Source organism: Ruditapes philippinarum, unplaced genomic scaffold (genome assembly GCF_026571515.1).
Source record: "Ruditapes philippinarum isolate M1 unplaced genomic scaffold, ASM2657151v2 ctg5741_1_1_1_1, whole genome shotgun sequence".
NCBI lineage: Eukaryota > Metazoa > Mollusca > Bivalvia > Venerida > Veneridae > Ruditapes > Ruditapes philippinarum.
Genome location: NW_026862270.1, coordinates 57,391 through 84,767, shown reverse-complemented (window position 1 = coordinate 84,767; position 27,377 = coordinate 57,391). Strand labels below are relative to the sequence as shown.

General features: G+C 32.5%; 2 protein-coding genes across 2 annotated transcripts; both read right to left on the bottom strand.

Annotated features, from left to right (window-relative positions):
- Positions 1–440: 440 nt before the first annotated feature.
- On the bottom strand, positions 441–5,421 carry LOC132718476 (synaptonemal complex protein 1-like). Its single transcript, XM_060702174.1, has 4 exons — positions 5,046–5,421; positions 4,366–4,534; positions 2,876–3,188; positions 441–2,148 (listed from the first exon to the last, which is right to left on the bottom strand). Exons 1-4 carry the CDS (start codon positions 5,178–5,180, stop codon positions 1,044–1,046), a joined length of 1,722 nt encoding a protein of 573 aa, XP_060558157.1. The 5' UTR covers positions 5,181–5,421; the 3' UTR covers positions 441–1,043.
- A 4,232-nt stretch (positions 5,422–9,653) lies between these two features.
- On the bottom strand, positions 9,654–26,747 carry LOC132718475 (cingulin-like protein 1). The gene is made up of 4 exons (XM_060702173.1): positions 26,310–26,747; positions 25,792–25,942; positions 11,714–12,482; positions 9,654–11,139 (listed from the first exon to the last, which is right to left on the bottom strand). The coding sequence occupies exons 1-4, from the start codon at positions 26,442–26,444 to the stop codon at positions 10,644–10,646; spliced, it is 1,551 nt and encodes a 516-aa protein (XP_060558156.1). The 5' UTR covers positions 26,445–26,747; the 3' UTR covers positions 9,654–10,643.
- Between the last annotated feature and the right edge of the window lie 630 nt (positions 26,748–27,377).

The window sequence follows — 27,377 nt, the reverse complement described above, 5'->3', positions numbered from 1 at the left end:
GGGAATAAGTTAAAACTGAACATCCTGTCATTCTGATCCAAGTTTAGAATATAGGGCAAGATACCGGAATTTGTTTTGGAAAGCTTGCCAATTTATGTTTAGTGCAACAATGCCTTATCCTATTATGTTAAATCATCAATTTGTCCATAGATTTGCTAAATACACACTGGACTAGCTCAGAAATAAGCCAATATTTGTGAGGACATTTGGTAAAAGATTTAAAGACTAGACTCTTTTTTCTTTTATACATCTCGAAAGATTTAGTCAGTGCTTGTCAAACATAACTATTGACTGTTCAGTTTTTTTATAACATTTCATTTAGTACATTTTTGTAGATATTTAGGTATATGCGTACTAAATATAAATACTAAGATGATTTACTGCTCCATAATTAAAATAATTAGGTAGTTTTAAGCAACTTAACCAACACAGACAATGACTAAGACATTGAAATCAAAGTAGTTTCGTATAATGAGACCGGAGATAAAGAAGTTTTCAATTCAAACAATGGGCCAATTAAATATAATGTTGGGTATTTAAAAACTACAATAGAACTGTTGCTACCAAAACAATGGATTTGAACAAATTTTGAACAATTACTTTGTATTTAAAAACATAAAAAGAATTGAACGTGTTAACAAGTAAAATAACAAAATAAAGGGAAAAATAATTATATAAAACAGTGTACACATAATATACAAATAAAAAGAGTTCTTTCATTTCAATCTATCCTCTTGTTTGCCTTAGACCTAATCTATTTCTATGTTAATACCAAAATCAAAATACTTAACAGAGTCTGTCATGTATTTTTATAAACAAATTATATAGTGAGTAGTTATTTTTCCCCCTCTCTTTTTGAGAACTGGTCTGAGTCAAAGTGAGCCATATGAATTTCTGTCGTCATTTGGGATTTTTGTACATAACTTTGGGAAAAAGGCATTTCATGTACAGGTGTGACCCATCTAAAGAAGTAGAAACAATCATTGATTATTGATAATGCACTCACTGATGTTTTGATAGAGATACTTATCAACCTCTCAATTTCAAGGGTGTTTTTTAGGAATTTTTGCACCTCTTGGACTTTCTTGTAGTGGACATTTGTTGTTATTTACCACAACAAGTGAACTCAGATTTCTTGGTTCATTAGGAACATGTCTGCCTGCTTTTTTAATAGCTTCTTGGTTGTTTTCATGTGTTCCAAACCAAACCCTTTGTTGGTTCAGGTTGGTTTTTCTTGGTTTGACAATATGAGAATTTCTTCTTCCTCTTACTTTCTTACTTTGAGTGGAATTGTTTTGCTCCTTAAGTGTTTTTGTTGTGTCAGAGTTATTGCCAGCTATAAAGATTTGTTGCTGTTCTTTACAGATTTCATTAGTTTTTAATTGGTGAAAGTTTGTATCTGGAACATTATGGTCATTCCTGTCTTCTTCGTCAGAATTCTGTGATTGGTTCAGTTTAAGCTTTCCACTCTGGCATGAGCTTCTGTTGTTGCATAATTCAACAAAAGACTGAGTTCTTACTAAATTGACACCATCTGGTTCCTCTACGGCTGTCAGTTCTTTGCTTTCTCTTCCATTACTATGAGTCATCTGTCTGCTGGCTTTTTTGGATATTTCTCTGGATTTATCATGCTGATATATATTCTTATATGAACTTTTGTAGTAAGAAATGTGCTGTTTCATTTGGTAATCTCCTACAGACCTTGCTCTTTTGCTTTTTTGCCATGTTCCTTGTCTAGTTAATTCTGTCTGTTCTGTTTCTCTTCCAAGGCTTAACGCATTTTGTCTGCAGTTTTCCCTTTCTGGTTTAACTTTCTTTTCTCTCTCAACCATTTTAATACCTTCATTTGTTTTTAATAAAGCATTTTGTAACTGCTTCTTTAATTCATCAATTTCCAAATCCTTTTCTTTCAATTGAGCTTCCAATTTCTCTTTCAGACTTTCAAATTCATCATGCAATTTTTGATTGTGTCTCTTTTCTTCTTCTAACATCTCATTGATGTGTCTGCATCTATTTTCTAGTTTGATGATATTATCAGCATACTTGTTCTTTAACTGGTCTTTCTCATTCAACTCCTTTTTCATTTTCTTTTTTGATTCCTTCAGCTCAATAACATGAGTGACTAAGTTGTCTTTAACCCTCAATGTTCTGTAACAGTGGTAAGAAAGTATTTTGAAGAGATTATTATATTTTACTGAAAAAGTTAGTGATATTCTTGTATATATAAAAAAGATCATTTAAATTTTTGGATATACAAAGTCAGACTGGGTGTATTTGTTACTTTTCTTAATAGTGACAAAATGTCAATTACGGTAACATTCTGTCTCTTTTAAGAAAATGTTTAAAGAATACCAAAACTTACAACTTTGGGACCTTACCAATTAACAAATTTTTATTTCTTCATGAAGAGATTAATGGCCAAGTGGTTAGTCATTTACCATTTATTTTAATACTATGCAGTAAATGGCTTTGTAGTCACAGTATTAGTGCTGTAATTAAAATTCCAACTTTTTTGTTTGTTTTGGTGTTAAACATAATCAAGTATATCATATCGTTACATTCAAGTTTATGTGACTTGTTTATATAAGAATCAGCTTAAACAGCTTTATTTGTTTTGGGTTTTACGTCACATCGACAACTTGATAATAGAGGTCAATGGTTCAATTCATATATGTTTGTTTTATTGGATTTTATCTCACACCAACACATAGGTCATATCGCGATGTTCCAGCTTTACTGGTGGAGGAAGACCTCAGGTGCCCTTCCGTGCATTATTTCAGGCACGAACAGGCACTTGAGTAGAACCACAGACGTTCCGTAATTAAAGCTTTGAATACACAATCAAAATAGTATATAGAAACAAGTTTAGACCTACTTGTAGCACCCTTCTATTGTGGAAATCATCTCATCTATAAGCTGGTCAACCATGTCATATGTTACTGGTTCAGGGCTTCTAAATGACAGCTCTCTGAGGTTTCTGTTAGTCATATGAGACTTGATCTTGGTATACCAACACCGAAATGATTCTTGCATCATTCGCTTCATGAAGTCAGAATTTTTGTTTCTTTCTACCTCAAAAGTTTGGGTTCCAACAGATGTTTGAACTTTGTTCCAATTTTCTCGTTCTGTTTCATCATTGCTGGTGTTTTCTTCAGAGCTGTGTCTCTGTCTATCAGAGGGGCTTGAGTCTGCATTGAAAGTAAACTGTCGTAGAATGTTAAGTAACTGAGAACTTAATATCAATTTTCAGAACAAAAATTATACCACCTTTAAGTAAAGTTACAGGTGAACTCCAATTAGGTTTTGATAAATAGATAAAGTCAATTCTTTTCATGAGAGATAATAGAAAGTACAACATCTCTCATTCTGACCCTAGCAATGGCTGTGACACTAACATTATTAGAATCTCAATGCTTAAAGTGTTGGAAACTCAACACTGAAAATATTGGAATCTCAAGGCTAAAAGTATTGGAATTTCACTTAAAGTATTATAATCTCAACACTAAAAGTATTGCTGAGTCCCAACACTAAAAGTATTTCAATCTCAACACTAAAAGTATTGGAATCTCAACACCGAAAGTATTGGAATCTCAACACTAAAAATATTGGAATTTCAACACTAAAAGTATTGGAAACTCAACACTGAAAATATTGGAATCTCAAACCTAGTAAAAGTATTGGAATCACACTAAAAGTATTATAATCTCAACACTAAAAGTATTGCAGTCCCACCACTAAAAGTATTTGAATCTCAACACTGAAAGTATTTGAATCTCAACACTAAAATAATAATAAATAATTAATAGAATGTAAACACTAAAAGTATTGGAATCTCAACACTAAAAGTATTGGAATCTCAACACTGAAAGTATTTGAATCTCAACACTAAAAGTATTGGAATCTCAACACTAAAAGTATTGGAATCTCAACACTGAAAGTATTGGAATCACAACACTGAAGGTATTGGAATCTCAACACCAAAAGTATTGGAGTCTCAACACTAAAAATGCTAGAATCTCAACACTTTAAGTATTTTTAAAAATCTCAACACTGAAAATATTGGTATCTCAACAATAAAAGTATTGGAATCTCAACACACAATTAATAGAATCTCAACACTACAAGTATTGGAATCTCAACACCAAAAGTATTGGAATCTCAACACTAAAAATGTTACAGTCTCAACACTTAAAGTATTTGAATCTCAACACTGTAAGTATAATTATCTCAATACTAAAAGTATTGGAATCGGTGATCCTAAACAACCTGAGAAAATCACAACACTATAATGACAAACTTGCCACCTGTTTAAAGCAGCTAAAATATGACTGAAAATGTATAATTATAGAAAAATATTATTATAACCTTGGCTGTTTAAATTGTCCAATTCATTTTCATATTCTGCCTTAAGAACCTCCGACACAAAATTGAAGTCTTGTTTGATTGCATCTAAAAACTGGTGAAAAGCAGTTTGTCCTCTTCTCTTTAATATGTAGAGGAGTTTGTTGATCTTCTGATTGTCTGTTCTTTCTGCCTACAATTCAAGTTTTTTACATTTACAGTGACATTTTTTTTGTGATGTAAAAGTAAGTTAAAATAATTGGCCAAAGAATGGATCTAATGAGTGATCTAATTTCAACAAAGTCTGTCTTGTTGGCAGCAACTAATGTTTGTTTATGCCTCCATAGCTTTAGAATGATTATACACATGTGTACATAGTGTTTTTCATAAAAGGCTATAAATGTTTTTTTGCATAAGTAAAAGTTTGTTTGTATTCCAGATTTAGGGAAAGCCCCTTATTTGCCGAGTTCCAGATAAGATCTATTGGTATAATTATATATGTTACAAAATAAGTAGAAGAATTATCTTGTCATAAACAAGAACCAAAGTTGTTCATAAGACTATATGCTTTTTGGTTTAGATATATGTAAATTCCAAAAAAAAAATGAAATAACTTTGCTTTATCAAAACATTTTGAATAAGGTTATCTCTGATTTAAAAAATATTTTTAAAAAAATATTCTGAGAAGATAATAATATTCTCACTGCAATTTGTTGTACCATATCCTCATTTAGAATTTCTTGATCCTCCAAATGGTCCAGAATCGCATCATTCAAGATTAAGTTTTCCAAAATAAATCTTTTCTTGGATTTTAACACTTTTCTTGCACAGACATCCATACTTCTACCATTCCATTGTAAATTAATCAATTGTGAGAGAAAAATTAATGCTTTTAACTTATTTTATCATACCTACAGAAAGTCATTCATTCATGTAGATGCATCAGTTAGACTTTTGATTTTATTAAGTGAAACAATTATGTAACCATTTTTGCATACATGTATATTTATTCCAGTTCTTTTCAGTTGTGCAATTTCCTATATATAAATTTGTTCAAGTCACGAGAAAATATACCGTGTAATACAATGTATGTTTGAAATTTTAAATTCTTTTTGTATATCAAATAAAACTAAATTTTAGTATTTCTTCTAAATTCTCCCCCAAAAAAGTAACTCTAATGACTCTAACAAAGAAAATTGAAAATATTAAACAACTTCCATACTTTGAAAGTCATTATGGTATTTAAATTTAACTAGACAACTGTAATTATCAACATATACAATAGTGATTAGATAATGTATGCTTTTTGTACCCTTATCTGAAACAATAATTATTCTTTTTTGACATGAATTCTCTCTCTCTTTTTTTTTCTCTCTTTCTTTTTTTTTAAGCTCACCTGAGCTGGCTCAGGGTGAGCTTTTAGGATCTTTGAATGGTTGTTGTCTGTCATCTGTCGTATGTCAACATCTAGTTTGTAAACACTGTAGTGGCCATATTTTCGCCACAATTGCCACCAAACTTGGTCAGGATTTTTATCGAACAAGTCCAAGCAATGTATATCTCAGATGAAGTCTTGGCCAAAAATAGAAAAATCTTGTTAACACTCTATTGGTTTCTGTTCAAATATCCATGAAATTGGTGAGAAAGGTTGTTTAGATGATTTCAGGTTTGAATATGGGTCATTATGGGGTCAAAAACTAGGTCACTCAGACCAGATATATTTAAAAAAAACTTTGGTAACACTCTAGAGTTACATTTTCAATCCATTAATAATAATTCCTTAAACATTTTCAGAAAGGTTGTTTAGATGATTTGAACATGGTTCATCTGGCATCAAAATTTGTCAGAAAGTTTGTTTGGATGAATTCCAGCTCAAGATTTAGTATGGTTCATCTGGTGTTAGAAATTAGGTCACAGGGCCCAAGTGTGGAAAAACCTTGTGAACATTAATTTAAATTTTGCACTTTTTCAGATGCAGAAATGAACTTTGTGATATCAGTTTAAGATTAAGACATTATATCTGCTTTTCATACATAGTTAACAAAATTAATTGTTCAGGTGAGTGATATATCGTCCATCATGGCCCTCTTGTTTAAGTGAATTTTGAAGACATATAGATATTTATAAACAAGTTACAAGCCTTTTGTTCATATGGTGTGCTTTGGTAATATTGGGAACAATTTTATTTTAATTTATAGGTAACCTTTCAAACCTGTTTAGGCAGCTTGAAATTCTGTTAAGTGGTTGAAAGAAAGTTGGACAGAACATCTAAGAGAAGATTACTTAAATAATATCTTTGTTTTAACATCTTCTTTTTGTCTACAGTACTTTATAGAATGGTTCCTGATGCCTGTCTAATCATATATGCTTGTGAGGCCTCTGTTGTTGAGTTAGGTTAAGGTAATCACTTGTCCTACACCACTGTGGGTTTGAATCCAGTCATGGATTATTTCATCTGAGGAAGCTATCAAGCTACCTTACTAAATGCCTTTTTAACAAAGGTGCACAATTGTGCTGAAAGTAATGCTCAGAGGAGCACTGACAGGTTTTCTTCTACAATTAAAGCTGGAATTGCCATATGACATTATGATGCCAATTGGACTTCCAGCAAATCATTGTTGCAATGAGAAACTTAATTAGTGAAATTTAATTGTTAACTCGTGTTAAATGACAATCTATATTCAAATGTAATTTGATGGAAATTATTTCTTAAACAATAACCAATTCAAGGTCAGTTTAGTAAATAATGTAAGACATAATTCAAACTAAAACAGTATTTTTATTCAGGTTTATTACAAAACAGGTCATAAATAATAAGATATAATATTTTGTGTAATATATACAATAAAAATCATTGTTACTTTTGGAGGTTCTTTCAATTTTTCCTTTTAGCTCACACAAAATCGTTGGTTTGGCTTTAAAGTTGGTTCATACATCACATCTCTTACCAGTAAAAGCTTGTATATATTTTGTAAGTATAACAGGAAACTTTAATTTATTAACAGAATCAACAGACTTTTGATTCTTAGGAAGCTTTTAAGTCAGCTTGCAGAGCCTGGTTTTATTCATGAGCGAATACTTTCTACACCAGTTTAGCTGAAGCGAAGCCACATGACCTTTGCAATGTTGGTGTAACATTAAACCAAACCTAAACAAATAAAGATATCAGAAATAATCTTTAAAAATAATTCAGAATACAAAGTATTGTGTCCTGAAGTCTTTCTCCAGAGAAACAATCAAATCATCATACACATAGAGAAGACTTCAGATCTGCACATTTTCTAGCTGTACACATAATAAAAGATGATGTAGGGAATGTACATACTAGCTTGTATACTAAACCTATTGATGCACACATGTACTTCAATTAAACTTCCTTCCATCCTTAACACCAAAAGAGAAGTATTTAGTACAGCCAGGCAGTAAGAATATGCCCTATATGTAGCCATGACCTATGCCCTATATGTAGCCATGACCTATGCCCTATATGTAGCCATGACCTATCATATGATCAATGCACCTGATTCACCTTTATGAGAACCTAGCTGAGAGCAAGAGACTACTCTTTCAGTCTCATATATCATGCAATAAACAAAAGAAAAAACTAAACAGCCTCGAACAAGGCAAAAAAAACCCAACTAAACAGCCTTGCACTTCTTTCTCAACAACAAAAAAACAATGAGTTAAAAATTGTTATCCTACTTATTACAACATAATTATAATCCCTAGTTGTACAAAAGATTCTTAATAACTTCTTAAGAATAATAACAAGTAACAGATCTACCCATTTTATAAATAATTTTAAGAATATTGCTGTTCATCGTAGAACAAGAAACATTAGGAATAGACTTGAAGCAGCACGCCTCCAGATTCATCCTAATTTTCATGAAAATTTTGAAAATGTTTTTTAAGGTAAAATATTGTGAAACGAACAAAGAAAGTACATGTTCTTGCCACATTACAATCGGCACTTAAAATCCACGTAAATTACCAAAAACAGAGATCAAAATATGCATAAATAGCCCCTACTGTGTTAGTAACGCAGTAAAAATATGATGATGAATACTACAAAATACAGTCATTAATTGCACATAAGATATAAATTATAACTTGAATCTTTAATTTGATCACTTTTCTCAAAGTTTAAGTATGGTTTTTCCAAATTTAATTTTCTTGAAATATTTTGGGTCATCTGGAGGCATGCAGCTTTAAGTCTACATCATGAAATAATTGGAAGTTATTCATGCAAACATAACTGTATAACTTCCAGATATGTCTCAAATGAAAGACAAATAACAAGTACATGCAACTACAAAACAAACTTACAAGATTTATGAACACTGTAAATGCAAAACGATTAAGTGTTATATATTTAATATTAAACCTTTAATAAATGTGGTTTACAATATGTAGTCAAACTGGAAATTCTCTAAGAGAAAGATTCTACAATCATATAGTGGACATTAAATCTAATAATAATGTGGAGCAAGTTTCCTGCCATTTTAACAGTGCGGGACATAATGTAAATAATCTTGACGTCAATATAATACAGCGTACAGAATGCAATAAAAACATACATTTACGAATAAGGAAGTTTGGATTAAACTATTACAAACTATTTTAAACACCTTCAGGACTAAATTTAATTTATTTAAGGCATGAAAATTAGACGACTATTTTTATGACCAAAGAACTAGAAGTAATCAACTTTATAGAGCTTCGACAAATACATTACCTTTGTGAAAAATGCGGTTACATTACTTATACCAGATGGTAAAAACAGAGACATTAGAAACAACACAAGGATACTATAAGCAAATATAAATGTTCATAGTGAAATAAATTATATGAACATAAGGACAAACTCCAAACCTACTCCAGTAAACTGCATGTATTCGACAAAGTCAAATTCGAAACAATTGAACTCCACCACCATAGCTAACATTAAAATACAAAACAACAAAAAGGAAACAACGAGAGTAATATACTGCTGGAAAAACCTAGATTCAGAATCATCATGAACAAGACTGGGAACACCTACTGTAAAGAAAAATCAAAGGGCTGCAAGCTCTGTGGTATTTTCTGATTCCTGCAATCTAAATCGTACTGTATATCTGTATGTGTTTTCCTGTATAAGTTTATTTTTATGTACTATGAGTCATCTTGCAGGGCACCAGAGTTTGATACATACGGAATTTTGCATAACTAGAGTTGCATCAAAAAATAATTTATGTAAAAAAGAATTAAGAAAATGTTGACTCGACTGGGATTTGAATTCCCAGACCTCTCACACAAGCACCAAACTAGCGTGTTACCCATGCACCACAGAGAAGTTATAAAATCAACGCTGAATAAAATCAAGTCATTCTAAATTTAGAATTTCCATCGCATTTCGGGTTAGGGTAATTTTGAATTGTTTAAAATTGAAGCAAAAATCTTCTCGCCCAAACAGTCCAACATGTAGAAACTATATATTCAACTACTCAGCAGTCAGATTTATTTGTGTAGTATTCGGTAATCGACATCGCTAAAAATAGCATTTTCATTGATTAAAATCATATTCATCCGCGTAATTTGTGAGTGTGCATTTATTGACAACTCTATAAGCCAACGCTACTTTAAAAGTTTGAAGGTGTAGTAATTTGTTGCACACTTGTAACAAAAAATTGTTCTTTCTTTTAAATTGCTGGTTTTTAAGCCGTTTTGAGTGAGAACTAATTTGCGTTGTTAGGACTGTTAGGAAATAATGTGTGAGACCGTGGATGTTAGCTATGTATTATCTGATCTGCGATCAGAAAATACAAAAAAGCACATAAAATACACATAAGGAAGTAAATGGCAAAACAGAATATAGAGACAATATGACATATAAAATACCCCAACCAATTTCACCATTACCAGCATGAAAAGCATAGAAACAACAGCAGCCATGATGAATATCTAATGTACAACAATAACAATGAGCAAATCATCAATGTCATAGAATATATGGACTATTCACCACCAGTTAAGACCTTTTCTCTGCTATACAGACTATTAGGATTTAGCCCAAATAAATTCTTTATTAAGTAACATTATGTTTAATTTTAGTGACAAACAATTAATAAAGTTTAGCCATTTTTAACATACTTCAATAGCAAAAACTTAAGAATTTATTTGTCCTGATGAAGGTTAAGTATTGACCGAAATTAGTAGACATTTAAATGAAATATTGCAAACCTGCTCTGGTGTTAACATGAACTACTCTTTGAGCTTGAACTTATAATGTTTGAAAATAATTGTTCTGTAATTTGAGGTCTATTTCATAACCTTTTTTGTAGTTGAAAACCAGATATCCCAAGATTTTGATCATTTGATGGCTTCCTTCTTCCCCTTACATTATTATATCTTGTTGATCTATTTCTATAATTTTGAATGTGTTCTATGTTTTCATTTGCAGCAACTTTTTTCTTTAGTTCTTTATTTTCCTCTGTGAGTTCTGTAAGTTTCATGTTATTTGTATCAAATTCTTCTTGTTTTGCCCGTAAACTACTTTCAGCGTTTTCAAGTTGTGATTCCAGTGTCTGAATTATGCTTCTAGCTTCTTCAAGTTCAGATTCCTTTTGGTTTAATCTATTGTCTTTCTGTCTTAACTGAGCTTCATAATCTTGGATTTTTGTTTCAAGCAGGCGTATTTTGTTGGCATATTTTTGGATCCGCTGTTCCCTTTCCAGTAGTCTGCCCTGCAGGTTGGTATTTTCTGTTCTCATTGTTTCAATGCATCTTTTCAAAGAGACTCTATGTGCTCCTCTGACAAGCCTAAAAGATATACATGTATTTTATGTAATTAAAATTATGAATTCAGTACGTAAAAATTAAGATTGTAATGATTTGAGTAAGCCAGTTTGTCTGGATGTCTGGCCATAGTTAATGCACTTATATGGTATTCATTCTTGGACAAATTAATTAATCTTTTGGATCTATTTTTTTACCATATTGTTTTTTGTGTGTTTTTTTTTCCAGATTTTGTACCCTTTTGCTAACTGCCTAAAGTTTACAGTGGAACTTGCAAATTTATAGGCAAACAGGTGATGATTTATATATCTTGCAAAAAGATAAAGATGAAAACTCTCAAATAATCCTAATACAAATGCATTAAAGACATAGGTGTTGTGTTAGAAATGTTTTTCTTGTGTTTTAAGTGTGTACCATATCTGGTGTATGGTCATCTTCTCAGATGAGGATAGGTAAAAACTATACTGATTCATTTTTGTTCGAACTAGATAATATATTGTTGAATGAAAGTCTGTTTCAAAAATTAAGCATAAAAAGATGAAAGGCAAGCGATTTGAAATGCAAAAACCATTATTATTATAATTATGCATTGACCTACCTGTAACTTTCTTGTCCAAGATCAATGACCTTTTCTAGGAGAGGCTTTATCATGACAAAAGTAGCTAATTCAGGGCTACCAAAGAAATCTTCCCTTTCATTCATGAAGATAAGATGCATTTTCAACATCATATAGATAATATTAAGATGGGATTGTGTTGAATTATGATCAGAGTGCATAGACATGCTAGCATACGTAGGGGCACGATGAAGGGCTCTTATGCTTTCCTGGAGGTTATTTATTGCGTTCTGGTCTTCATTGCTGTTGCTTCTGCTTTCCTCAGGATTTTCTGTTTGATTGCTGTTTGTAATGCTTTTCTCTTGATTGCTATTTTTTCTGCTTTTCTCAGGAACATCATTGGCCTTCAGTTCTGTTTCATCAATTTTGGTACCGCTTACCTCAGGAACATAAGCCTTCAGTTCTGTTTCATCTCTAATAGTACTGCTTACCTCAGGAACATGATTGGCCTTCAGTTTTGTTGCATCACTTTTGGTACAGCTTACTTCAGGAACATGATTGGCCTTCAGTTCTGTTTCACTTCTTTTGGTACCACTTTCCTCAGGAACATACGCCTTCAATTCTGTTTCATCACTTTTGGTACAGCTTTCCTCAGGAACATGATTGGCCTTTAGTTCTGTTTCATCTCTATTGGTACTGCTTTCTTCAGAACCATAAATGGCCTTCAGTTTTGTTTCATCACTATGTGTACTGTTTTCCTCAGGAACATAAGGAACCTCCAGTTCTTTTTCATCATTGTTGGTATGGCTTCCTTGAGAAATAAAAAAATTATTGAATATTTTGTTTTATCTGAATTTTGTTTTATAATTGAATGTTCAGAGCCTGAAGAAAACCATTGCACAAAAAGTTTTGTATAGATTATTATGTCTTTTGAAGTTTTGTTCGATCATATTAGATTGCTTTACAATAAACTTATTCAATGTGCACAAACAAGTAAGGTTATTTAGTGGTGTATGAGGGATGTTTCATTTTTAGCTTTTCTATCACAAAGTGACAGGGTGAGCTTTTGTGATCCCTTTTCGTCCGGCGTCTGTCCGCACTCACAGGAGAGTAATTATGTGGCTAGAGGGACAATAGGTTCTCTTTGATGTCATTCATTCCGTAATGCTTTTATGTGGCTATTTTCTTTTGCGTGGCTAAAAAAAACAATAGAGAGAACAATAGAGTAGCCGCATAATTACTGTCCTGTGAGAACGTCCTTCCGTCCGTCCGTCGTCCATCCATAAACTTTTGCTTTAAATGACATCTCCTCATAAACCACTGAGCCAATTTCATCCAAAATTCACAGGAATGTTCCTTTGGTGATCACGTTTAAAAATTGTTCAAAGAATTGAATTCCATGCAGAACTCTGGTTGCCATGACAACCGAAAGAAAAATCTTTAAATATCTTCTTTTAAACAACCCTAAGAGCTAGAGCTTAGATATTTGGTATGAAGCATCTTCTAATACAGTACGCTCACAGCGGGTTTTGCTTTTTCCGCGATACCACCGCGGACGATTTTTTTTATTGCGGGCAAACGCTGGGGTTCGTCTGCGATGAAAGTCTAATTTCCCTGAGATCCCCGGTGTTCAGTTGTTTCCACCACGGACAAAATTCTGACGACCGTTCTTCATTCGTCGATAAAATCAGTCACCCGTTTCCCGCAGGGGAACGCCAAGGTCAGTTGGTCAGTATAAATTAACCTCCAAAAATAATAGACGTTTTATTATTTATTAACGTTATCTTTTTTACACAATGACTTGAAAATTGACCACAATCGTCTCCTTAAATGTTATTATACGTTAAATTTTTTGAACGGAATTTGAAAAAAAAAATTACAGCTGTACCTGTTTTTGTTGTTGTTTTTAATATTTTTGTTATAAACGTCCACAAAACTATTCGTCCACATACCAATATTTTTACAACTGAAATCGTCATTTATCACTGTCATCTTTACTTTTTCATTCCTTGTGGTTCTCAAAGTATTATTGCTGTTAAACTATATGGGAGCCATAAATATGATACTTAGTAAAAAAAGGACATTTTTTTGCTGATTTCTCAATGATGACTGACGCTACAGTACATGTCCTGTAAGAGGTGGATGAGTGTGAATACAAGACAAGACATAAATAAAATACATGTACATATCTTAGAAATAAAAGAAAAAGATATTTAAACCATCTATAAGATTTTATTTGTATGCAATTATATTCTTTAAAAAACGGATAGACTTGTTTGTTTGTGTTTTTTTACAGTATTAAACCCCCGTCGAAAATGGACATGAGAAATATGCATGACACTTGCCAAAAAGTTTTTGTATACTGTACATACCGTATGTTTATTTGACACAAATTCACCCATTAAAAAATAATAATTAGGCTGCCTTTTACAAATTATAAAATTACATTATTATCCTCAGAATTAATTTCAATGAAAACTTAATATAATAAATACAAGAAAGCAAAGACAATTACGTTCAATTGCATGTACTTAAAACTACATGTTGTCTACAAATACTATTATTCCCATGAATAGTAATATCTTAAGATAAAAATAAAATGAACTTGAAAATCAGTCGATGGAAGTTCTTAGAAAATAACTGCCATGTGCTTGTTTGCCTTATATACATGTATGTACATGCTGTTCATAATAAAATAACAAAAAGTATAACATCAAGTTTAACAAAATTCTGCAAAAAAAAATCTATAAAAAGATAAAAAAGAACAAACAAAGAAACTACTAAAACAAAAATGAAAATAAACTTCAACAGTTGATACAAACTTCAAAACATATACGCTCACACCTGTAATTAGATAAATCAAGAATATCATTTAATGTATATTTTGGTGAAATAAACGCTTTCTTTTAATGTTCCAAATAAAATATAAGACTTTACGATCAACATGCAAATAAACAGAAACAGTAAAACGCATCTGACAATTGAAAGAATCGTCCTGGAATATTGCCTGAATAAATTGTTGAGGGTTACGTTTTCAAAGTTTTTAAATAAGAAACAAAAGCTGGCATATAAATTGTTGTAGTATCTTTTTCATGAATGTCATATGCCGAATTTTTCATTATTAGACTTCAAGTTTCTCACTACCATGAAGTTGCGACAACAGTGATTTATCTTGATGTTGAATACATATTATACATTACCCAACACAATAACAAGAAGAAGAACAAGAAATACACTGCATTTGTACATGTACTTTTATTACAACAAAAAAGAAAACAAACAAACAAATTTTACATATAGTTATATGTACAGTACATGTTACAGTACGTACGTTTACTGATGTTTAAATACAGTAATTAGTCCCCTACCGGTTTACCGGAGGGGACTTTAGGTTTACCCTCCGTCCGTCTGTCAGTCCGTCCGTCAGTCAGTCGGTCCGTCCACAAAACTGGATCCCGCGATAACGCAAAAAGTACTGAAAATATTTTAATGAAACTTGGTATATGGATAGATGGCAGTATGGAGATTATGCACGTCTTTTTCTTTTCTTCCTATGTTGAAAATTCTGGTTGCTATGGCATCAAATAGACTGAAAATATGGCAAATTTTACACATAACCTGGATCCCGCGATACCGCAAAAAGTACTGAAAATATTTTTATGAAACTGGATAGATGGCAGTATGGAGATAATGCACGTTTTTTTCTTTTTTTCCTATGCTGAAAATTCTGGTTGCTATAGCAACAAATAGACTGAAAATATGGCAAATTTTACACATAACCTGGATCCAGTGATAACGCAAACATTACTGAAAATATTTTTATGAAACTTGACATATTGGTAGATGGCAGTATGGAAATTATGCACATTCTTTTCTTATCTTTCTGTATTGAAAATTCTGGTTGCTATGGCAACAAATAGACTGAATTTCAAGATTTCTGATTCTAGTTTTTCAGTTTTTTGTGCCCCCACGTTAGTGGCGGGCATTTAGATTTACCCTTGTCCGTCGGCCCTTCCGTCCGTCCGTCCGTTCACTTTGTGTCGCACGTAACTCAAAAAGTATTTGACCACAGGAATGTTGATCAGCATGTGTTGTTGTGCACCTAGGTATTTTCGTCTGGATTTTTTTAGTATTTTCAGAGTTATTGCCCTTGACTTACTGAAATTTTGCAATTTTCAATTTGTGTCACACGTAACTCAAAAAGTATTTGACCTAGAGTCATGAAACTTTACAGGAATGTTGATCAGCATGTGTAGTTGTGCACCTGGGTATTTTCGTGTGGATATTTTTAGTATTTTCAGAGTTATTGCCCTTCACTTAGAAATTTTTTGCAATTTTCAACTTGTGTCGCAAGTTACTCAAGAAGGATTTGACATAGTCATTAAACCTTATGGGTAGATTGCTCAGCATATTTAGATTTGCACCTGGGGTTTCGCTTGTGGATTTATCCAGTATTTGTAGAGTTATTTCCCTTGACTTAGTAAAAAGATTGACAGAACAGTGGCGCGGTGGGGGCACCCGTGTCCTATGGACACATTTCTAGTTCACTATAAGTTCTTTATTTCTGAAGGTATTTTCTTCAAACTTTAAATATAAGTTGCTAGTTATCAACCACATCATATGTGACAAGTTTACAACTCTAGCACAAAATTTATCAGAAATTATCTCCCTGGAACTTAAAATTTTCATGAAAAAAACATTGTTTTTTTTAACAACTTCTTTTTTTCTGAACGTATCTACTTCAAACTTCATATAAATGTTTCTTATTATCACTCAACATTTGTGAGTGTTCAATACTCTAGCAAGACTATTTCCAGAATTATGCCCCTTTTGAACTTGACTTTTTTTTGAGAAATTGGTAATTTTCTTCAATTATGATAGGATTTTCTTCAAACTCCCAAATCATAATAATATGACAATAATATGACAAGGTTTATAAATCTAGCATCCATATTTCCAGAATTATCTCCTCCTTAAACTTTTTATTTTTCCTATTCGTTCTTTTAACTTTCATTTACTTCAAATTCAAAATAAACATTCAATATTCATACCTTCATTACTAATTGTTCTTTGTTACACTCACATCATGTATGACATCGTTTTCTCCTTTTTTTAAAATTTTGCTTCAAAAATGTTATATTTTGATAACAGGGATGTTTAAAAAATAACTTTAGAGTGTCCTTCAGTCTGTCTGTCTGTCTGTACATAAAAACTGTTCACTGTGATCAGTTAAAATAAAAACATAAGTGAATGGCCAATGGCCCTTCAGAATGTTGCTTGGGCTCTTACCGGTAGGGGACTTATGGATTGCTTGCAATACTATGATAATTGCTTGTTAATTTTTAAAATTTAAGGTTTCGACGGCGTTGACCGGTGTTTGACCGCCGCGTTCCTCCGCAATTTACCGCTGCGTTCCGCGGGGGAAGCGGTTTCAGCCGCCGATTTATGTCCTCGGTGGTGAAAATTTTCTGTCCGCGGGGTCAAGCGGACAATATCTGAGCAAATTTTTGTCTGCGGTAAACCTCATCCGCAGGGTCACGCGGGTTTTGAAAAAGCGGCGCTGAGTGTACTGTAAGTGCTTACCAAGTTTGTTCAAATTAAAGCCCTGGGGTTAAAATTGGCCCCGCCCCAGGGGGTCATTGATTTTCCCTATATGCATATAGTAAAAACTTTAAAAAATCTTCTTTTAAAGAACCCAAAGAGCTAGAACTAAGATATTTGGCATGACACATCTTCTAGTGAGTGTCTACCAAGTTTGTTCAAATAAAAACCCTGGGGGTCAAAATTGGCCCCGCCCCGGGGGTCATTGATTTTCCTTAAATGTGTATAGCAAAAACTTAAAAATCTTCTTTGAAAAAACCCAAATAGCTAGAGTTTAGATATTAAGCATGAAACATCTTTAAGTAAAAATCTACAAAGTTTGTTCAAATAAAAGCCTGGGGGTCAAAACTGGCCCTGCCCCAGGGGTGTCATTGTTTTTAACTATATGTGTATAGTAAAAACTTAAAAAATCTTCTTTTAAAAAACCAAATGAGCTAGAACTTAGATGTTTAGCATGAAACATCTTCTTATGGTGTCTACCAAGTCTGTTCAAATAAACAAATAAAAACCCTTCGGTAAAAATTGGCCCGGAGGGGGGGGGGGGGGGGGGGGGGGGGGGGCTATATACAGGTGAGCGACCTCAGGGCCATCATGGCCCTCTTTCTTGTTTACATTATCTCCATGAACAGCCTCAATTAAGTGTAATTTTCATATACATGTAATGCTGTTTTCAGTGCTTCAAAGGGATCAGCCCTTTTCCAGATTTATATCCAAGGTGTAAATAACATCGATCCAGGTCTATGGTGCTGAGGGGTAACAGACATTTGCCCATTTGGACAATATCCTACTATTACAGTAGCCTTCTAGGACAATAGCTTACAAGTACAATATACTACAAAGACAATATCCTGCTGCTAAATGGACTAACTCTGTAATAAAGGATTTTTTTGGTTTTCCTAGCTTACACTTTGGGGGATGGGGCAAGGTTGTCATTAAGAAATTTTTGAGAACGCCAGAGCAGAAGTCGATAAAATTTTATGGGGGTTGTCTGGGGTCATACCCCTACCCCCCATCCCCCCCACCCCCAAATTTTTTTAATGTGAGCGGTTTGTATGTTGTTGTTTGTTTGGTAATCAGTAAAAAAAAAACCACAAAAATTTGAAATAAAATGCCAAAAATTTTATTCTTAGTTGGATGTTTATACTGTCTTGGAAAAGTGGCTTTTTTAATACAAAAATTTTTCCATTAAAATGACCTTGTTTGGTTTTTTTAGGTAATGGACATAAAGAATGCCACAATTCTAAGCAGAAATATGAGAAATCTGTGAAAGATGCAAATATGTGATTGATTTTAATCACATATAATTTGTGTTTTGAACTTTCTGTAATAGAAATTCAAAACTCCTTTTCAGGACAACTACTCTTTTTCTGCCGCCTATATGACTGAAATACTGTTGGGAAAAGGCGTAAAATGAAACAAAGAAACAAACTCTTTTTCTGAGGACAGTTGTCCCTTATGGTCATTTGTGATAATCACAAAAATATCTTTGGATATTTCTTTTTACCATGATAAGGTCGCAAGACCTTAAATCACCGCAATAAAATTATTAAAAAAAGCAACAATTTTAAGTACAAATTCAATCGACCAAAGAAAATGCCCCCTCATCCAAGCATTTTGTGAAGGATGAGGGACATTATTGGAATAAAGCCGGAGGCCGAGCATGTATCAATTAGCATGACATTAGCACTATTAGGCTTGTGAAAGCGCGCTTTAAATAAAACAAAAAATACCTATATTTACACCTGTGTTACTCTTACGACACCGAAACCGTGCACCGGAAATAATCCCCAGCTGACTTCAGAATTTAAAGTACTTTGTTGACAATACCCAAAACATGGGTGGGATAAAAAATAAAATATGTCAAACTTCAAACAAAACTCAATGATAAAATATTTTGAATGATAACATTCAAGTGGTGGGCTGATACATGCTCGGCCTCCGGCTTTATTCCAATAATGTCCCTCATCCTTCACAAAATGCTTGGATGAGGGGGCATTATTTTCATAAAGCCTCCGGCTTTCGCATGTATCAATTAGCATCTTTAAAGATTGTCAACAAAGTAAATCTTCAGAAAAAACTGAACAATCATCTTCAAAAAAACAAAGAGAATTATTTATTCTCGAAAACAAAATATGACAAAGTAACATGTAAATAAAACACCATATCATTAAATCTTTAGAATTCATTCTAAAAATTTCCATTACACGTCTATGGAAAAAACAGCTTCATCAAAAGACACATTACTTTTAAAGTTAGCTGACCTACAGTAGAATTTATGAAAATTCTTATCAACTTTTCCAATTAGCTGTATCCAAAAATAGTTTTAAGGGAACACCTTTGATAAGCTTTAGATACTGAAGCTGACCTATAAGAATGAGCTTTGTAAATGTTAACATCAACACCTGACAAATACAAAACTGTCTTCAACCATCTTGCAATGGTACTAGTAGACACAGAGATCATAAGTCACATAAGAAACCAAAAAAGTTGTTTTTGATTTTCTTAGAGTTTTTGTAACACTGATATAATATAGCAAAGTATGCATTACACACAACTGTTCATCTGGAAAATGTTTTAAGTTCAAAACATAGTTATTTGATCTACCTGCTTGCGTAGTTTTTAGGAGGTTCGGAAAAAAAGAAAACAACTTGAGATTGTTCAACACACATATTATCCAAATCCATTGAAACCATTGTTTGTGCTCTAGGTGCACAAGCTAATGCAATTAAAGCTGTTAACTTCAAAGTTAACATTTTTCAAATTTTAATTTACACAGAGGAAATAAACCTTTCAGGTAGTTAAGGACAATAGAAACATCCCATATTGATTTATATCTAACTCGAGGTGGATTAACATTAAAGATCCCTTTCATAAATCTTGAAATCAGAAAAGTTTTCGTACACCAACTATTACCAAAAATGGCAAAGTTTGCAAAAGCATACTTTTATGTAAATTTAAAACAGAATACGATTTTTTGTTACGAAACAAAAAACACAAATAATCCATTAAATCAAATTCAGACGCATGAAAGGGATTTTTAGACTTTTGTAAACGCCAAAAATACCATCTTGACCATGCCATTGCATATTGCTTACGAGTTCCATTTCTCCACGATTGTAAGATAACATCCGTAACTTTCTGATGAAAAGCCTCTACTAGTAAGGATCTCCGGATAAAACCACACCAACCATCTTTATCTTCTTTGCTAAAGGATGTCTTTGACCGTTGCTTGGTAAAACTAACAGGTCCCTGTGTCTTGGCAATCTTTCTGACAGGAAAATCAGCAATATTAGCTAATACTAAGGGAAACCATGATTGAAGATTTCCAAAAAGGGTAAAACTACTATTATTTTTTCCACTTTATCTTCAACAATTTTGTTTACAACTTTACTAAGCATATTAAAAGGTGGAAAAGCATATGGTAATAAACCATGCCATGAAATTGAAAAGGCATCATAGAATTTTGCTTCAGTATCCGGAAACCATGACACAAAATCTTTAGTTGTCTATTTAATTTTGAAGCAAAAAGATCAAAATCTGGCTGAAAGAAATGATTACACAAACGCTTTAAAAAATATCTGATTTTAACATCCATTCTGTGGAGTCAGAGAAATTCCTAGAGAAATAATCAGCAACAACATTGTCTGAACCTGGTATATACACAGCAGATATGAAAATATTTCTTTTCAGACACCAAGTCCATATGTCAAAAGCTAAATCATTCATTCCCATGGATGCCATCCCACCCATGTCATTAACATAGGAAATAGCACAAACATTATCACACTGAATCTGAATATGTGTATCAGAAACATGCTTGTATAATGATTTAAGAGTTAGGAAAATAGCTAAAAGCTCTAAATAATTGATATGCATTTGTGCTTCTATAACTGACCATTGACCTTGAGCAATCTTGTTTGATGCAATATCACAACATCCCCAGCCTAAACACGAGGCATCTGAGGTACATTGAAATTGAACTTTAACAGGCCTTATTCTTTTACCATTCTTCTTATATTTATTTACTTTTTCTTTTTTCTTCTTAAAACTAAATGTAAGAACTGTAAAATTACAAATCAAAGGTCTGTTATTTTGAAATTTAAAAACACAAAAATGATTTACTTCGGCAGTTTGATTCATATTGAGAGAATCGTCAATATAATATGCACATCGCACACCCTGCTGCCTAAGCCAGGCATAAACTGGTTTCAAAATTTTTGTAAACACTTTTGGAGCTGAACTTAAGCCAAAAGGTAAACAAACAAATTTCCAAAGAACATTATTCCACTCAAATTTCAAAAATTTTTGGTAATCTATATGAATAGGTACTGAAAAATATGCATCACAAAGGTCTACTGATGTAAAGAAATCATTTTGTTGTATTAAATCTAAAACTACTTTGAAATGTTCCTGTTTAAAATGTTCATATTTAACAAATTTATTGAGTCTTTTCAAATTAATTATAGGTCTATATTTCCCATTTGGTTTAGGAACAACAAAAATATTTGATAAAAATTGATTTTCTTCCCAATAAGAATGAACTATAGCTCCTTTTTTACTTAATTCCAAGATTTCATTATCAACAACTTCTCTTTCTTTTGGAGAAAAACTTATTTCAGAAGGAATGAAATCTTGTGAAGGAATGCTTTCAAGCTCAATTTTATAACCGTTTATGGTTTCAAGGATCCAATCATCCTTTGTATAAAATTTCCACATATGAGAAAAATATTTCAACCTACCTACCTGAGGCAAAACTTCCTCTGTATCTATTCGTTTGGGACATCCCTTTGAGAAGATGTCACCGTAGCAGAGGGTCGTCTACGACCTCTAAAGCTCCCTCTTTCTTTGAAGTTACTCCATCTGGGAGTCTGATAATCTGACTGATATGTACGATTATTCCCATAATATGCAGAGTTCCAGATAATTTTTTTACACTGGGGGTAATTACCCCCACTTTTCAGAATGTGGGGGTAAATTTAGATATATCGTAAATCTAAAGGGTGCAATGAAATGACTTACTTTTTTGTACAAAAATAATATGGTCCTTTGAAAATAGAATATTTTTTAATGAAAATACATTAAAAAATATTATTTTGCATTAATTTAGCAGATATTCAGCGTGAATTCACGTCAATTGAAAGGCCTTTACCATATTCTTATTTTATATTTATATTGTTTACAACAAAAATTGGTGACAATACATAAACAGTTACGTTACAAATAACCATCAATCAATTGCCGATTTCTGCATGTTTATTGCACCATCATTAGCCCATACATTGCCAGCTTTAAATTTATGACAAGTCAGATATTTCATTCGTACTTCAGTACCAGTTTCTGAAATTTTGAAAGCCACAGATAACATTTTTGCCAATTTTCAAGTGTTGTGTTGCAATTCACAATTATGTGCGTCCTTTTCGTTTTAAATACACGATCTAAAATGTCTTCATCAATAGGATTCACAATTGTTTTTAGTGTGTAACTGAGTTGCGTTAAAAAAAATTGTCAATTTTTATGTGCTTTGTTTGGAAGGCAGCCATGATTTCCTTTATTAAAAAAACGTTTGGCAATTTTTAAATTTGGAAAATCAAGCCACACTTTTTAAACCAAACGCGTTTATCAAAAAAAAAACAAATTTGACGGGTTTACAAAATTTGAAAAGGATTTGGGAAGTTTTTGGCCCCGGGTTTTAAAGGGAAAAAAAGATCCCACAGTCAACTGTTAAACGGAAAAGGGAAAAAAAAATTCGGCCTTTTTTCGAAAATGAAAGTACACCCAAATACGTTTTCGATTTCTTCTTTGCAAATTTAAATTTGGGAAAAGGGCTGCTAAATAAACGAAAACCAAATTTGAAAAGGGTTTTGCTATTTTAGCTGTTTTAACCGAAAAAATACGGGGATACGCACGTTTCGGGAACCTGAATTGGAAATAAAACCGACACCTTTTCCCTTTTAAAACTAACTCGGGTTTTTTGAAAGGTTTATTTAAAATTTAAAATCTAGTTTAATGCAATTGGGGCCCCGCACACAATTTTTTATTTCTTTCGCAATATCGTCACCAAAAAGTTGAGACGTAACAGGAGTGCTTTGATTAAAACAAATTTTCCTTTTTTCTTTTTTATACTGGGCCGAATCAAATTTATGCTTCTTCTTAAAGACAAATTGGTATTGAGCTTGTCCAAAAAAGAGTCAGACACTCAAGAAATGAGTTCTTTTTTTTCGCCTTGTCATTTTTACTTTATAACATCTTTCCAAAATGGTCACAAGTTTGATAAACTGGAACCATACCAGTTGCAAGTAAGTTTTGAATTTCCACAAACAAATGATCATAACTACGTGCTTCTTTTTGTCTAGTACTTTCCAAAACCTCTTGATTAATAAAAGGGGGTTGGCAACATTTCACAATTTTTTTGGAACCGGATACTTTAAACCAGTTTTTCTGTTTCACATGGTGTTGTACAAGCAACATTTATCAAAGATGCCAAAGAAAGAATTTATAAATTCACCTTTTTGAGTAACTTTTAATTGAGGCATCAATCCACTCATCACAAACGGAATTAACATTCTCATCAGAATCAGACCCAAATCATGGCACTCAGAAGGTTTTTGACATATCTTTATTACGTGGTTACATTTTTATCAGCACGAAATTCACTTTCACTGTCTGAAAGATCAGCCCTATTAAAAGAGACTCTCATGTTACGCCCTCTTCTAAAATCTTCCCTGAAACTCGGGTCTACATTTTCATAATCTTCAGAGTCAATATAATCTGGTTCAAAAAGGTCCTCAGATTCTAAAATATTCACTGAACTTGAATTTTTTCCAGGCTTATCTATCATAAGCTTACTTCTCAATGTTTCCAAGTCTGCTTGAGACAAACTGTCTATATTAAAACGGGCTTTGTGGGCTTTTTAGAATTTTTCTTTTTAGTCTGTTTTGGTTTAGATTTAACTTGTTTCGTAGAGCTTTTATCTTTTTTTCTTATTTGTTTGCATTACATCTGATGTAACAATAACTTCCTCTCTCTCAATAGGTATATCCTCGGACCAAAACCAGAAAAACCCTCATCAGAATCGGCAAAGTCCAACACCACGTGCTCGGACCGTTCACGGTGGGAACTATCGTCCTCACTTCCACTCATAATTAAGGCAAAACAAAGCCCAAAATAACTGTCTGGACTACGTCCAAGACTTGAATATACAGTAAGGGGGTAGGGAACCGATAAACTTACCAAAAAAAAACAACAAAAAACTAAAAAATATAAACTAAATGTCATAGCACGTCTTCACACCGCCAGTGCAAAATATCAACTGAAGTCAGCTGGGGATTATTTCCGGTGCACGGTTTCGGTGTCGTAAGAGTAACACAGGTGTAAATATAGGTATTTTTGTTTTATTTAAAGCGCGCTTCACAAGCCTAATAGTGCTAATGTCATGCTAATTGATACATGCGAAAGCTGGAGGCTTTATGAAAATAATACCTCAATAATTGTCTTCAATTGTATGCAAGTAATTATGCAAATAATCAAATTATCAGACATGCCAAACTATGTCATAATTTTCAGTGAAACATCCAAGGGCGTTGGGGTTTTTTTGTCTGACAAAAGTTTCAATATAAATTGGAGATTTTGTAATGCATTTATTCTATGCCCTAGGAGGCGTTATAACAGAGCTTTTATTCTATACCTGTGAACATTACTGTGTTATTCCATATAAAAAATCCGACATGTAGACTCTCTAAAATACAGGCAAATTGACCATTATTTGTAACCAACATATATATGACACAGTTCAAAAGATCGGACAGACCTTTTATCTTTGCCTGCCAACATCATTAATGTAGCATGCTGACAAGCCTGAGAGAAAAAAAATACTTGGGTCATTTTTTTTAGTCTATCTATAGACATTAAACAACTGTTATAAAATTTAAATAGTTGAAATTTAAATCCATAATGTTTTTGTTGCTTATTGACGGATGAAAAAATGTGTCACAAGCACATTGGATGGTAAAAATTTATATGCCTCAATACTATTGGGTGATCAAATGATTTGTGTGCGAAAGGACACTTTGATTGGCTGATGATATTCTACATCCCAAAAAATGGTCGGGAACAGAATCAGTGATAGAAGTCTGTTTGGGATTCAGCATTTCTGGCGAAATTGACTTCTTTTTTATTTCGCTATTATTGTTCATGATTATTGTTAAAATGGTAAAATGCTGAACTTTAACTATGGAAATGAGACAACAATATTGTTGTTGTTGCGTTTTTCCTGCCAACTTTTTTTTCTTTGTCTTTTTTCTTGATTTTCTTAACAATATTTTGTTTTTAAATACATTTTCAAAATTTTCATGGAAATAAAGATGAATCTGGAGGCATGCTGCTTTAAAAATGATAATTAAACTGCCAATTATTTTTGACATATTGTCTAGATGAGTTACCATAAAATTTGCAAGTTGTAAATATAGGTAAATTAGGTTTTATGCCACTATGTTTTATTTTCTGATCTATAGTGTACTTACTTTTTATTTCGTGGTATTCCTCAATAAGTTCTTCAGCAAGAAATGGGTAATCTGTGATTATAGCATTCACGAAACTTTGAAAAGCATGTGGTCCTTTTCTTGGTAGTATACGCAGTAACATTGAGATCTTTCTAGTGTCAGTTCTTTCAGCCTAAGAATTAAAAGCATTTTAGGTTCAGTTCAATTTTTTGCTAGATTTTTTTCAAATGAGCTTTCCAATGATAGTACCCTGGCACAGTGAGTGGTTGGGGGCTTGACAGTTAAGACCAAATCATTGAATTTTTCTAAAAACTTCAATCATTGTGTTAGTAGTATATACAATTGCTGGAGTGTTAATTAATTAGATTAGCATTGAGAAAATTTAAACAAATTTGAACATATCTTTTAATCTATTTAAACTCTCAATTTTGTTTTAGTATTTAGGCTCAATCAAACAAAGCCTGGTGTTTTATATAATTAGGCATTCTTTAATAAAAGATTCCTTTTTTTCTATTTGATAAACAGTAAAAATAACAAACCTGTATATCTTCAATTTCCTCATGATTTAGAGTTCTAGTTGCTTCAAGTGCATCTAAAATCTCTTCATCTATTCTCATGTTAATCTTAATATGAGCTTTGTTATTCTCTAGCACTGTTTTAGCAGTTTCATCCATTCCTTACCACTAAATAGTTATTTCATATATTATATAAAAGCATTTCTGATAGTTATTCTTGTAAAAAACAGACCACAGTCCCCATTCCTCTCTTATGTCTCTTTAACTGCCTCAGAGCTGTGTAGCCCCCAAAGTATTTGGAAAGCAGTATGCAGCGATTTTAAAAGTGACTTTCTTTTATAATTTTTTTTTTTCTTGCAACACGTCATATGTTATTTTTGTACAAAATTTGCAGAAGAAAAGGGGAAATCCACAAGAAGAAAAAAATTGCACAACTTCTAAAGCAACATGCCTGTAAAAAGAAATTTTAGTGAAATATTTAAGTATTTTGAATTCATTCAAAACTTTGGTGGATATCTATCTATATGTGAATGGAAAAATTAAGCTTTCCCATTCGTCATCGCTGAAAGTAAAATATTATTGTCATTTCTATGGCATAATTGTTCATAATTGTGGCCTAATTTTCTAAGATTATTGGTGATAATGATTCTTGTCCTTTGTTCTATTTATTAGAACAAACGGAAGAAGTCTTAAAAAATTGCTTTATAATTACTTGTGTGGAATTTTAAGATATGGTTATGTAATTACTACAAACAAGCTACTAATATGATAATGGTCACTGTCTAGCATGATGTTTTTTATAAGCTCAACTTTTTTTCTTCTAAATATGGCAGTATTGTCATGACCCACACAGTCTTAGGCCTTGGCATCAGCGTTGGTTAACCTTTCAGTTAAGTTTTTCACTCATGATCATTAACTTCAATACTCATAAAGCCATAACATCATATCAGGATACATCTTGACAAGTTCTACCTGTCACACTGATTTGAGGTCAAAGGTCAAGGTCACTGTGTCCTTTAATGATAATAGGTTATGGTCAATGTTCTCAGAAACTACTACCAGAGCTATTGACTTTAAACTTGGTTTCCTTGA